The sequence below is a fragment of the Pleuronectes platessa genome, chromosome 11 (assembly GCF_947347685.1).
Source record: "Pleuronectes platessa chromosome 11, fPlePla1.1, whole genome shotgun sequence".
Lineage (NCBI taxonomy): Eukaryota > Metazoa > Chordata > Actinopteri > Pleuronectiformes > Pleuronectidae > Pleuronectes > Pleuronectes platessa.
In genome coordinates, this window is record NC_070636.1 from 12,193,861 (window position 1) to 12,208,788 (window position 14,928).

General features: G+C 39.1%; 2 protein-coding genes across 2 annotated transcripts in view; one reads left to right on the forward strand and one right to left on the reverse strand.

The window, feature by feature from the left end:
* The window catches only part of bahd1 (bromo adjacent homology domain containing 1), a 34,387-nt gene extending 29,711 nt beyond the window's left edge, over nt 1–4,676 (forward strand). Inside the window, exon 7 of the mRNA XM_053434847.1 lies at nt 60–4,676. Within this exon, the coding sequence (XP_053290822.1) occupies nt 60–252 (193 nt within the window). The 3' untranslated portion in view covers nt 253–4,676. The remainder of the gene's footprint in view (nt 1–59) is intronic.
* A 4,038-nt stretch (nt 4,677–8,714) lies between these two features.
* prlh2r (prolactin releasing hormone 2 receptor) lies at nt 8,715–12,825 on the reverse strand. Its single transcript, XM_053434970.1, has 3 exons — nt 12,702–12,825; nt 10,414–11,315; nt 8,715–9,606 (listed from the first exon to the last, which is right to left on the reverse strand). Exons 2-3 carry the CDS (start codon nt 11,311–11,313, stop codon nt 9,289–9,291), a joined length of 1,218 nt encoding a protein of 405 aa, XP_053290945.1. The 5' UTR covers nt 11,314–11,315; nt 12,702–12,825; the 3' UTR covers nt 8,715–9,288.
* Between the last annotated feature and the right edge of the window lie 2,103 nt (nt 12,826–14,928).

Sequence of the window (14,928 nt, forward strand, 5' to 3'; positions counted from 1 at the left end):
ACTGAATTTTATTTGGAAACTGATTGAACTTGATGTCCTGTGATCTGTGCTGTGTTCAGATTTTGTGCCTTGGTAACACGCCGAAGGGAAGGTGTACACGACAGTGCCGCCTCCCTCGTGGTGCCACCCATTGCTGGCAACGCCATGCCCACCCACCACTGTGTGCCCGATGACATCAACCCAGAACTGGTGTTCTTCAGCCGACACGTCTACGACTTCCGCTTCGGTCGCCTGCTCAAAAACCTGCAGTAGCATGTGATGTATGCCATGACTGTGGGACTCGAGCTAATGTTTCTCTGGTTTCATCCTCTACAACTTTGTTTAACTACAAAACTACCTGCTGCCTCTGTGAGAGAGGAACTGGACATTTAGGATGAAGGAGACACAAGCTTATCTTTATTTGAAATTCATACTCAACGCGCCACATGTTTATTTAGTGAGAGTCCTGGTCTGACATACGGTGTTGTAGAAGAGTCGTTATGGCAGTGTAATTGGGCTTCATCATACATGGCTCTCTGGTGTTGTAGCAGCTGTGTGAAAACCCTGGAATGTACTCTGCTGTAGAAAATGCTACTGTAGCTCTTAGAAATGTGACACTTGATATATATATAAGGAGAAGTTGATGTTACATGTGAACCATGTTACCATCTGCCTGCAGATATCAGACACACAAAGTATCAGTTATACGTCATAGATAAAGATCATGCTCATCATTAGAATTCCCTTTTCCCAGAGACAATTCAGACCGAGGTTTCAGAGTAAGACGCAAACTTGTGTCTTAAAGTTTGGGTAAATGTATCGATTCACTTTGTTGCCAGAAATTCTTTGAGTTGATCCAATCTGAGGTCAGTGAATATAAAGCTGCTGCCGGCAGCATTTAGCAAAGCTCAGCATAAATACTGGAAACAATTGGGGGATTGACCATCAGTAGCGAGGTCCCGTCGATGCACTCGACCAATCACAGTGTCAGCTTTAAATCATCGTTTCATCCCGTTTTTATCGTACCAAGCCTATCGGAAAATGAACCCTTGAACAAACATTAGTGTGATAAGAACTACCTATTAACATAAACTATCTTTTACCATTTTATTTGATGTTTACCTGTATTATTTTGGTCCATGTCCCATCCAATAACATGGAGGAGGAAGGATACTTTTTATTATCCTGCCTCCTTATACCTTTACCGCAGCCAGCAAACGAGACATTTTGGCTTCATTTTTGTGAAACAGTTAGGTCTTTTATATTTATCTACAGTCTTTTTTTGGAAAGAGCCGGGCTAGCTGTTCCCCTATTTCCAGTCTTTATGTTGAGCTAAGATATTTAGCTGTTTGCTCAGGCAGACATAAATCTCAGCGAGAAAGTAGCTTAGCGTATCTCCCACAGTTTCAAATAATCTTTTATCTAACATTTCCATTTTCATGTGAGTGTGATTGACTTGTAGGTCTATATAGTGAACTCCGGACAAAGCTGCGAAGAAAGGCGATTCGGTTAAATATACTCACTGATCAGTTTTGTGCACGGCCACAAATGAAAAGTGGAAGCAGTTTGGCGACATCGGTTGTGAGTCTCTAAGATAATTATAGGTTTTATGACATATCTGTAGCCCTGAAATGGTGAGTTGGGGTGAGTTGTCACTGTAACACAGACGTGCACTCTACAAAGAACGCACAGGTGAGTTTGTTCGGTCTCGCGGTGTGAAGACGTCCAACGAGCCGAGCATTGAGGGGGTTCGTGTTATGCCAATGCTGAGGAATACTTTACTTTGTGATTTGACTCTGGTGTCAGCGAACTGTATATTTGCATTTATACGTTTGGAAGAGCGCTTGTTTCTGGCAGATGGCAACAGTTAGTCACCTATATTCTCGTTTCTTCACCGATGAGATGCTCAGTAATGAATTCAGTGTAGCATTTAGATCTGTGATGATGATTCATTCCTATGTTTGAGAGAAGATATGTATTTATTTCTGTACTGAGAAAATATAAATTATTTTCAGAAGATAATTTTAAAGAATAGAGTTTTAGAGGAGTGGCTTTCATTCCTGATAGAGAGCAGGTCAAGGTCGTCTCGTCATTAGCTGCACTGTCGAAGATGAAAAGCGTGTATGTCGTTCGCAGTAGAGTTCCTGCGACTGATTGCTCTCCCAATAGAAGCCTGTGAAATGTTGCGTAGAGATGTTTAAGGTCCTCCAGGCAGATTCAAGGACACACCTGGAGGATCTGGAAGGATATCAGATACAGTTTGAAGGACACCTGTTAACATGTGATGTTTGATGCTCAAACATGCAGGACCAAAAACCTTTATGTTTGCCCCTGTCCCAGCTTCCTGTCATAGTCTCCTTTTCACGTCTCCTCTGATGATGAAGCTTTGCCTCCTCACCTTTAAATTGCTGAATGCTACGTTGATTTAAAACGTACCCTGCCATTAGCCTGTGCCCTTGATCCTGCTGCCTTATAGAACATTCCCAGCCTTTCATTTAGAAGTGTGTACCAATCTCAGCTTGGGGTTATGAAACCTGTTAGTGTGCTGATCTTGATTCCTCGATGCTTGAAAGGCATCTCAGGTCCGTCTCATACATCTGATCAGAAACGTAAAACTGACCCTTAATCAATTCTCACTCTAACACATGTCTGCATATGTTTTATTTAATCTCTCCTGAGGACAAAATGGTTGTTAAAAGAATAGTTTGACATCTTGAAAAAACGTGAATTCTTGCAGAGTGTTGGGAGGATTGATGCCACTCTCCTATGTTTACAATAAGTATGAAGATATAGCTAGCACTCGCTTAGCTTAGCATTAGCTCAGCAGGGGAAGACAGAGGCTTGATCCTGTCAGACAAGGCAACTAAATCCACCAACCAGCACCTACAAACCTCACTAATAAACTTGTTATATCTTCATTATCTGTAAAAATAGAGACTACTGCTTCCTGTCTTCGCACGAAGATAATGCTGCTTTCAGACATGAACTTCACAAAACCTTCGTATTTTCTCTGGACGAGGTTCTTGTGTGAACGTAAATGTCCAAGTGAGAGCCTCCGGATTATTTGCGAACTTTCTCAAATAAAGAACCATAAAATGTCTCGGACATTTCCGTTCTCATGTAAAATGAGGGACATGTATGGAGTTCAGTGTGAAAGCAGCATTAGAGAGATAAGGGTGGTCTTGATCTTTTCATCTAATTCTCTACAAGAAGGCATTTTTTCTCCCAGAGATGTCAAACGTTTCCTTTCTTTGGTTGTAGTTTGATTTGTAACAGTTAATTTTCCTCAGTTTGGTAAAAACAAAAAAGCATCAAAACGTCCAAAGAAAATCCGCGACTCCCTTCTACATAATCCAGCTCTTATCTGTCCATCTGGATGCTCATGTTCCAAACAGTCCCATTTTTTGATATATTAACAAAGACTATTTGGCCAAGCTCATTGGATGGTGTTAGCACAACACTGATGATATATAATACAGGAGTATTTGAGACGTTTCAGTCTTTTGCTCTGCTTTGCACTTGTCAGCATTTAAATACTTACTGTAGTATCCAACGTGTTGCTAGCTGGTGCCAGAGAGCACAAAACTAGACTGGATGTGGGCGGTGCTGTAGTCCCTGTACATCCGGTGGCATAGATTCATTTTGTGTGTTAATTTTACAAAAATATTATTCGCTATAATTATTTAATGGATTAGTATTTGACTTTCAAACAAGTTGCCTTGAATTAAATTATAATTATTGGTTAATTAAATTCAGCGGGCTCAAACGGAGCGAACTGAACCTGGTGTTTCAATCTGCTTTTCAGGATAAACCACAGGGAATCAGTGTGTTTTAAAGACCTCTCCACTGGGCACAAGATTTGACTGAATATTCCTTTTTAATGGACATATTCAAGCCCACATGGCACAATTATACAAACCAAACTATATTGGGTTCCATTTTAGTTTTTAAGTCCCACTCTGTGTTCCAGGATCAGGGTTAGGAACCATGCACAATACAGCACTCAGTCACAGTATTTATACAAATAACTGGCTTTACTTTGATGGCACATCAGTGTATATCATGGACTGATTTGAAAGAGTTAAATAGGAGCCATCACTAATTTATGATTTAAAACTTATGTTCAGGTTTCAATTGTTTGGCTCGACTACGTTAAAAAACATGTTGATCTGCTGATCTGTGTATTATGGCCTTACAGGAATCATTCAGCAAACTAATGAGGTTTAATCAAGATGTGTGATACTTATGTCTTAGCTGGTCCTCTGTGCCTGTTCCCATTAACCCGTATATATAAATATATTCCAAGCGTTTTCCATGAAGAGAAGGACGAGCATTTGCTGTCGTTTTTATTCACCTTACGAATGCCTTTCATTTTTGTCAGATGATGATACTGGTCTGATCTTGAATCACCACAAAGAAATGTCTTCACCAAAAACAGAGAGAGAGAGAGAGAGCGAGAGAGAGAGAGGGTGAAAGAGAGGGTGAAAGAGGAGGGATACATGAATTTAACTTCATTCCCAGGTGTACAAAAACCTAAACTTTAGTTCTTATGTGAATTTTATGTTCGTATTCTTTGCATGGCGTTTTGGAAATCTTGGAACTATTAATCACAGCACAGATTATTTGTATGGTTTCAAATGGACCTCTGTAATATAAGAAAAAATATTTAATTGTAATAAATAATATATGAGTTTGAACATGTGTTTGAGAGATTTCTTTATGGCGGACATTGTTGACTGTAGTAATGGTTGCTGCCCAGGTGGTGGCTCTCTCTGCCAATATTTGTATCTGATCTGCTTTCATCAAACACAGAGATCGCAGCTCTGAGAGGTGTTTTTGAAGAATTATCTCCATATTGATGTGTTAAGTATTGTATGAGCACAGTTTCTTTACGGAAAAGCTTCATGCAGCACCGGAAAGACTATATTTAAAAGACAATATTGACATTTGTAGTCAATAATAATCGACTACAGGCTTTCAGGAAACAGGCAGAAAAGCAGAAAGCTGAATCGATTCAGTCAATCAACAATAAAACAAAATTGATTTTAACTGTTTCCCTCAGTTAGGGAAATGCTTATTGTCTGTTGATTTTACGTGGATAATCAAATACAATTTTTGTCATTCCTGTGCTGACAATAACCCTTTTTCCTGCAGGAATTTAAAGAAACAATAATTTCCTGCTAAATAAAAACAACCTTTTATATTTTATTTAGATTTTTATATGAATTTAAAGAGGAAAACAAAGATGGGTCTGCATCAATCAAAATCCCTGTTTTCTTTTCATCTCCTCCAGCCTTTCCCCTCTTGTTCCTGCTTTAATAATTCATTCAACTCTTTACACCTGAAATGATAATTTATCAGGGGCAGTGGGTGGATCATGACAGGAGAGACAAGAGCATCTTGAAAGCAGGAGATTTAATCATCCAACATCAATAATCAGGCCTCTAATGAAAATGTATGAGGCCTCTAGCACTACTCAATAATATTATGATGATTTTAGTGGCATGAGCAGGTAAATCATTTGCATCTGAGACAGCGACCATGGTGCGGGATGAGAGAGTATTCAGCTGCTCCTAAGTATTTAGTCGTGTGACAATGCATGGGTGCATGCTCAATGATTGAACCGTGAAGTGTGTTTATGAAAACGTTTTCTGCGATGAGACTCAGTGCAGGATTTATGTGTTACACACCAGGGGTTATGTAAGTATTGATGGATAATAACAGGCAGCAGTTGAAATTTAATTGAAATCTAATAACATTTTATTTTTGTCCCTCTCAGTTGTCGGTGATGTGTACAGACCCAAAGCGTCAAGACTATTTTCATCACCAAAATAATTCACACACTCGATGATTCACAATGATGTTAAGTAGAAAACAAGTGACATATTTAAAATCCAATTCTGTAGCAATCGATCAGAGCCATGCATCTTGTATCTATATTCAGAATGACATTCACAGGTACATGTTGTTTATTTTATTTTTATTTATATATATACAAAGACTTTGAGGGTTGGAGTTGAAAAAGTTGTAAGTATTAGTTTTATATAAATGGTAAAACAAATAAAGTAAAACATATTTCTAACATGGAAATGGGTATTTGATAGACATATGTCAGGCAACCGCTGCGTTTTATTATCCTTTCACGGGTAAAAAGAAGCCATCAAATGATTGTCTGCTTCAAAGAACTGCTCTTCTAACCAGCTGCCTCTCTGACCAAAGAGAATGTGTCAGAACGGCCTCAAATGGGACTCTCTCTTGTCGTACAAGACAGCTGCACAAGTTCTGCTGAGAAACGTGTATTTCAGCAGAGGTCCTGAGGTGCTGCAATTACACACTTGCAAGACTTTTCACGGACTGACTCAGTCCAATTTTGCACCATTCTCCTCTCTTATTAACTTCTCCTGTCCCCAGTGTGGCTGCATACAGAAATGCACAGGATCACAGATGCAGTGGCTCAATCATTTGGGAAGTTTCAAATTACTGAAGTGATTCAAAGTAAGGTTTTTTTTCTGCTCAATTTAAAAGTACAGTGTGTAGTATTTAGTGTTAAAGTAGCATGCTGGAACCAAATGAATACACCTCACCGCACTCGCTATTTTCATGCAGGTAGAAGAAGCAATAGTCAGCCCTGTGGGTAAAGTTACGACTCCATGGGAGTTTTTAATTATTATTTCTAATTGCCTTGCGAGCATAGAGAGAGAAAAAGACTGTACAATAGTGAATAACAGCAAAATAGTCGCCTGTGAATTGTTATCTTCAACTAAAAGTTACCTGAAAGACAATCCTTATCTGTTACTTGATTTTTTGTATATATCGTCAGACATTTAGAATTGACATCACAACAACACCATACAGCGTTCGGAGCAGTACTCTGAACATCTTCAGAATTAAAGAGGACCATCATCTCTGCTGAATCTACAAACACAGCACGCACCTACCGCCGCTCACTATGTAGAGATTACTGACATTTGCATCTGAAGACTTTGATAAGCCCGTCTGAATTTGCATTTTCATTTTCATAAAGGACGTTTGCGACACAATCAGACATGAGAGCAGCGGGATGCATGAGTAGAAGTGTGTACGATATAATGTCTTTGTATTATTCCATGCTCTCATTAGCAGCAGTGAAAATAATGGTGCCCCCCTGATATGATATTCAACAAGCAGTCTCTCCTTATCGTAAGTATTCACACTGCAGCTCGTCCAAAGGCTATAATAATGTGCTTTACTCTCTGTGAGTTTTAGGTTTGTAAAATATGAGCAGCCTTTCAGATGCAACTTTCTTGTGAGGTTAAGTCTGAGAAAATTAGATCAAGGAAAACAATTCTTAATGGGAAGCAGCGGAAAACTCTCAAAAGACACCACTTAGCTTTTTAACTTCTTGATTAAAAGTAAACAAATTGACATCTCTGCACACAAACAAAGAGGCTTTCTTGATCAAGTGTTCCTTTTGCAGATATCAACCCATGTAATTAACTGCAACATACTTTGATGTAATTGCACATTAATGGGAATCAGTGGTGCATCAACAGATTGAATAGTCTGGTTGTTCTTTTTCCCCCGGAGCCCCAATGAAAGATGTATTTTAAACGCTTGTCATCTTTCATAAGCAATAGTAATTACTTGAAAAACGATTGAGCTGATGAGTAAGACTAGTGTTTTTCAACCTTGATGATGTTAACTCCATGAGGGTTTGCCTGATATGCAGGACTTTGGGAAATGTATAAGGCTGTATGATATTCCTGGGATTTTAAATGCGGGATTTAACTTGAAGGCTGCACCAAATTGCACACTCCTAAATATTAGCCCCACTAAACATGCCTGATTTTAGATTCTAGTTTGGTGCAGATCTAGGATTTGCACCAACATTTTATGGATTCTTCCTCAGCACATGTCCCATACTTCCACCAAGTTTTTCGGAAATCCATTCAGTGGTTTTATGCAATCGTGCTTACAAGCAAACAAACAAACAAACGGACAGAGGTGAAATCATAATCTCTTTATCTCTCATGTTGAATCAATAATAGTGAGTTTATGGACAAAATCTCAACCAGCACACCCTGATTTTATATTTTGTCAGCTTTGATTTCAGTCTATTTGTTCAAAATCATATATGGTTTTACTTCAGTTAGTAATACATTTTCTATTATATCGTATTTTTAAAGAAAAGGACAAAATATCCACTAGTCACACTAGTGCTGCATTATTGACCTGACTAGTTTCATTCATAATCTTGACTATAGTTTTACTAGTGAGGTCCTCTGTCTGCGGAAGGCACACAACATCATTAAAAAGTTATTGCTACATTTGTTTCCTTGAATGTCACACTGCACCTCTGAATATAAACAGTTTTAAATATTGTATTGTATCTGACCTATTGTATTTGTATTTTAAGCTCTTTCTACCTTACTTTCATTTATTTATTTATTAAATTATTTCACTATTGAGCTGATCTGTTACCTCTCGTCCAACACCTTTCAATGTCCCCTTGACCCTGTGTTCTAACTTGTGCATGATAAATACAAATTAAAACTTCTCATTTTAGTTGACCAGAAAAAAGATTGAATCAATCCATTTGAAAAAGTCTATCAGCAGAATTTTTAAACCTAACTTTTGAAGTTTTGTTTGCAAACTTCTGCCTCTCTTACTGCAAATCTGCAATTAAAATTCAACACAAGCCCCTTGAAGTCATTGGGGTCATAAACCTTTTTATTTATTTATGCATTAAACTTCCTCTCAGGTTTATTCACTCCATTTTTACATATTAAATAGTACAGATGATGGGTTTTGATGATTATGATTGGTTGACATTTGACACACAACTCTGCAGACTTGTATTGTTTTATCGAATGTCACAGCTGCAGCAGAAAGATATCATTTCATAAGCAAATGCCAAAATGAAAAACAGAAACACATTTTAATCCGTGCACCCTTATTGGTAAAGTGAATTCAAATTATTATTATGAATTCGTATATGAAGTGGAATGCAACAAGATAGATCTTATATTAGACATGATGAACAATTAACTAAATACTCTGTCAGTAAAAGTGTAAGGAAATTGGAGTAAACAGTACATAAAAAGGGCACATTTTATATACAGACAGTTGACACAGGGAATTACAAATGGAAAGAATATGAATATGTACAATAATTTAACATAGACGCCTCAGAGAGAGCCACATGTGAGGATTTGCAACTCCACGTGTGCTTTTCAGAATTTCACTTTAGATAAATGATCTTTTCCCTCCACTTATCTGTCGAAAAGACGATTGGCCACATTCATATTAAATTTCAAGTGAAGTAGATTCTTAAGCGTAGTTGTCTTGAGGAACAATGTTACTTGCACATGGTAAATCTGCCACAATGGTGGAGGTGTGAAGACGTGGAACTTTAGACATTTTCAGGATGCTCGACCCTTGACCCTGCTCATTTCCATAACCCCTCCTCCAGAAAAGGAAGTGGCTACACAGGTACGACAGGAACTTGTCGTGTAGTGAGGCGTAAATAAAAGGATTGTAGCAGGCGGAGCTCATGGCAAACAGGTGACTCGACACCTGGATGACGTTTACGTAGTTCTTCCCCAAAATGGAGAAGTCTGTGTCCAGGTCACGGATCAGATTCACCACCTGCAAAGATCATCTGTGTTACCGCACTCATAAATCCGGATTTGCAATAGTTTTTTGTGGTTTCATTGTTTAAGCTATAATAACATATGAGCTAACAACAATGCTAAAGTTAGTGAAAAGCTACTAATTAAGTCAGTAACAGTGGTGAGTTGGTATAGTTAGTTCACTGTGAAGTTTTATTATTTAAGATTCATTCCTAAAGGACATGAAGAAATCAGAACAATAAATTAAAGGTCTAATAGCCGGGCTGGTTGTTTCCACCATAAACTCTATAGATGACTAGCCAGCTCCTCTAAAGTGGAGGCAAAATGTCTTGATCGACACCTGTTGGCTGTCTGCTGCACAGGGGATAAGTCCTGCCTCCTCCATGTCAGTGGATGGGACATGGACCACACTAAAGACTCATGGTTTCTGTCATTTGAGGTAGTTCTTATCACACAGATAAGATGCCATTGTTCCACACAGTTAGTTATTTAATGTTATAAAAATGGGGTGAAACAGCATAAGTGACAGTTGAGACTGACTTCTGATTGGTTCAGCACATGTATCGGTGGGACCTCGATACCACGGTCTGACCAAGAAGACAAAGACATAAAACATGTTAATTTGTGAGCTTAAGAGCTGCGGATAGGCTGGTACCTCTGGACAAAACAAGGCTACCCATGTTAATGCTAAGCTATGCTAATTCAGTGCTGGTTCGAGTTAGTGGTGCATATTTAGCTACAGATATGTGAGTGGTATAAATGTTTTCTTCTAACTCTTGGCAGAAAAGTGAGTGGGTGTAAATCTCTCATTCAACTGGTGTACCTGTAATGGGAGCCATGAAAAGGCGAAACAGAGGACGGACACCAGCAGCAGGCAGAAGGTCTTCCTTCGACGTTTACTCCATGCTGCCCGCGCAGATCTCAGCTCGGGACATGCTGTCAAGCTAGATGTGGTCCTCCGCTTAAGCTGATAGGATATGGCACAGTAAGAAGTAGAAACAGCAGCCAGTGGGACAAAGTAGGAGAAGAAGAGACTGAAACAGGAGTAGATAAGGCGACCTCTCTCCTGGCCATCCCAGAATTCCTCACACACGGCCATCTGCAGGCCTGCAGCCCGCAGGTCCAGGTAGACGACGTGCAGCGCTGTAGGTATTGATAAAGCCAGAGAGGACAGCCAGATTAGGACCACCAGACCCCAGCAGAACAGGCCACCTGCTCTTCTGCGAATGGGGTAAGCCACAACAACGTATCTATCGACTGCAATGGCCATGAGGGACAAGACCGCTGCGTAGACTGCTACAGACTGCATGATGGTAACAAAATGACACATGCACGGTCCAAATACCCATCCACGCTTGTCAAAAGCATAGGATGCCGTCAAAGGGACACAGAAGATGCACATGACCAGGTCCACGAAGGCCAGGTTGCTGATTAGGAAGTTTGTGGTGTTGTGCCTTTTCTTGTTGTGCCACATGAGGAATAGAAGGAGGAGGTTGCCGGTAAAGGCGATCAGGACCACAGCAGAGTAGAGCGGGATGAAGAGGAGCTTCAGGTTGAACAGGAAGTCCAGGCCGGAAAAGATAGGAGGTGAGAACAGGGAGGTGGAGAAGAGGGGTCTGGAGGAGTTGCAGCAAGAGGAGGAAGAGGTGTCAGGCATGGCTGGGGATGAAGAAGGGGTAGGTGAGGTATCCGTGGATTGGTTCAGGAACTTCACCCAGTCCATAGCTGCAGAAATCAGAAGAGATAACAATTTGTTATGACATCGTATCAAATTACCTGCTGCATAATTCAAATATGTCATACCAAATGTTCCATCATAGATAAGGGCACGTTCGCATCCTTCACTGAACAAAGTTTGATGAGTCCAAAGTGGTATTAACACGATGACCTAGATTAAGACCGAAAAGGTGAGTCCCATCTGAACTGACCAATTAGTGACCAGCTTCAAAACTGTCAACAGTGAATCAGTCTGATTAAAAAGGTGATGACGGGCGAGTGTCTCGCTCTCAGTACAAACACATCCACTTTCATCCGTCTCATCTGTTCTCTGTCTCATCTTTGTATTTAGTGTCATGAATATAAACGATGTGTACCGCTGGAGATTAATAATGATTTGTCATGACTCCCTCATGTTGGTTTCTGGTTTGTTTACTGCTTAACAACAGATCCACTGAGATTCACTTTGACGTACATTCATAAACAGCAATATTTTTAGGGTCTATTCTACATATCTGTGCATGTAATCTCCACTGATCTTGGTTTTTTGGCTGGAACTGTACAAACATATGATCAGAAAAAAGGGAATCACTCCACATTTTGCTGAGAGGTTTTAAAGAGTTTTGTTTTCCCCACGGCCTTTGTGACTCTGAACATTTCATTCATTAATTGAAAAAGCTCAAAGCAGCGAGAGCACTTGAACGGCTCTCTAAATTTGCAAGAAATAAGAGGATAATAATAATAATTATTATTATTGTTGGCATCATTTAATCACTCATGGCTACAGTGTATTCTCGTTTTGTCCGTTTCATTCATAAAAAAGCAATGAATCACACTGTGTCTACAAAACTATCAAATTAAAAAAACACACAGCAAGAGGAAAGTAATCGGTATATACATGAAATATTCAGCCTGATTAGCCAAATTCCCCTCAAAATGAAAAGGGTCCTTGACCTATTGTAGAGTAGCTGCTTAATAATTAATTACTTCAGCTAAACGGGACCTCCCGACCTCATTATTTGTCATTATGTTATTTCTTTTAATAAATTATCTGAGAATAAACCGACTTGTTGATTCAGTGAAATTATACTTGGAATCCACACCAATGAGGAAATTAAAAACCTCAAACAACTACGACTCATCCACTGAGGTAAAAAAATAGGTTCTAATATTGTGAGTGAATTTGTTAGTTACTCCCCTTTGATACATTTGATATTGTGTATTACTATATTAAAGGCATTAAACCCTGTATAAGTAACAAATTCCCTGACAATTATATTTTCCAAATTTAAACTTATTACAGGAACAGTTTTGGTCTCGAATGAATATCATGCAAAATTGTCAAATGCTAGTTTTTAGTTATAAATTATCAAGTATCATTGGAAAAAAAAGTACCTCTTACGGGAATCAGACGTCTCTTCGATTTTCGCAAATTGCCAGACAGTCAAGCCCCTGTTAATGTCTACTGTCCACAAGGAGCCTGACTGATGTGCAGCCTCACGTCTTCACAACAGCTCGCTCTGCTTCAGAATAAAGAGATGTGCTCTCTCTCTCTCTCTCTCTCTCTCTGTCTCTCTCTCTCTCTCTCTCTCCCCCTCCCTCTCTCGAACACCACATGTATGAGTGAGTCACCTCCAGTACAGTTAGCCAAAAAGAAAGTAACCTGGTCTGTCTTGTCATGTCAGTCTCACGTATCTCCCCAATGAACAATCATTATCATCTCCCATGATAATCCTCTTGGGCACTTCAGTGACTCTCTGGTAATAAATAGTGAATTGATAAAGACCTTGTCCTGTTTTATGGCTGGACTCACTGTAATTCCCCTGTTGGGACTTGTAATGAGACTGTGGTTTAATGTAGTCAATTTATAGTAATGCTGACACATTTTATGATATTATCTCTCCAAATTCATCTTAAAGCAGGTCTCTCAAGTGACTTTGACAAAATGTCAAATGATGCGGGAGAAATATCCCAAGCGATTATCTTGAAGTGCGTGTTTCCTCACCTTCTCTGAATTGTTTTGAATGTCACATTTCCTGCTGTGAGGTTTTTCACATTGCATCGACTTTGTTTACAAACACACCAAGAAACCAGCACCAGGGAGCGGAGCAGAAATTGAGCTATTAAGGGACGAGCCATGTTCGTTCTCCAGCGGTACACATCTTGAATATTCATAGAGATACCCTTAATTTGGAAATGTTCAGTCTTGTTGCCAGACCTGCCCAAAAGCAGAGTGTCCATGTGATTCATCAATTGAGTGTCTGCAAATGTGGAACCAGGGCAAGATTCATCAGCATAGGGTTACCCAATGGGAAGTTAGGGTAATACAGATTTGCATGAACTTGGTAGCAAATATTTAAGGATAATAAAACTATTTTATCATAAGTTTATATTCACAGTTCAAGTTTAAAACAAATAATAGTCGCGTCAATGCATTAAATATAGCCTGTATGTAAACATGTCTCTACTTCCTCCCATCGTACCAAAATGGAGCCAAAATGTCCTGATACTGGGGCTGCCATTTTGTGCCTTTGATTGCATAATATAGAGATTGTGGACTGGAGCCACAATATCGAGGTTTCACAGATATACACTCAACCATCACGAATCAGTCTCAGCTGTCAATCATGACATTTTCAACAGTTTTTATAGCATAAATAAATTTTCAACTTTACATTTTTGGTTAGGTTCCCGCCCACAACCATTAACATGGATGTCTTTTCTCCTTTCTCTCTTTCATTCTCTCTTCTTTCCTGCCTGCCTGCTTGTAAAGGGAACCAGTCTTAGTGCTCTTATTTATAATTTTTTGTTGAAAGTATTGATAAATATATCATTTATTTTTGGAACTCCATAAATACAAAAAGATGCTAAATTAGAAGGAGTCACTTGGTAATATTCTATTATGATTTTAAGTTAAATAATTTATCTTTTTTTCCCTGAGAGATGATTTTTTTTTTATCAGGGGACATCACTGGTGGATTTCTTCATTAACACCTTCCGGAGATGGGGATTAAATGTTAAACGAGAATCAGTGCCAATCAAATTTTAATTTCCTGTCATTCAGGGTCTCACACTATTATCTGTGATCCCAGTCCAATCTATTATCACAAGGCAGGGCTCTGTGTGTGAGAGAGAGAGATGGCAAATCAATTACTACTCTGGCAGAAATAGTAACTGTAATCAAGACAGAATATATAGAAAAACGGCCCTCTGTATAGAGTCTGGTAGAATGTGTTGTCCACTAGAAGGGAAAATGACGAACACTTTCCGTTTCGCTGCACTAATTTGATTTCACGCTAAAAGTCCTTGTACCGATAGATCGACAGGACGTTAATCAGAAGGTCTCCAGAGGTCTTCATGTCAAGGACCGCAATTAAAATTGATGAACACAATGAAGCCGTGGCTGCTGTGATTCATATAAGCCTGAACTGAGATGATTTGGCTGCACCAAATTGATTTCATTATTACATTCAATTCAAACACTCCAATTATACACGCCAATTCATGAGTTACATTCAGTTACAACTATTGGAGCCCAATACAACAACTGTGCAATAAATGTTGCCTTTTCTTGTTAAAACTGTTAGAATGAGATGTCAATTCAATGTTTTAGTTTGTGATT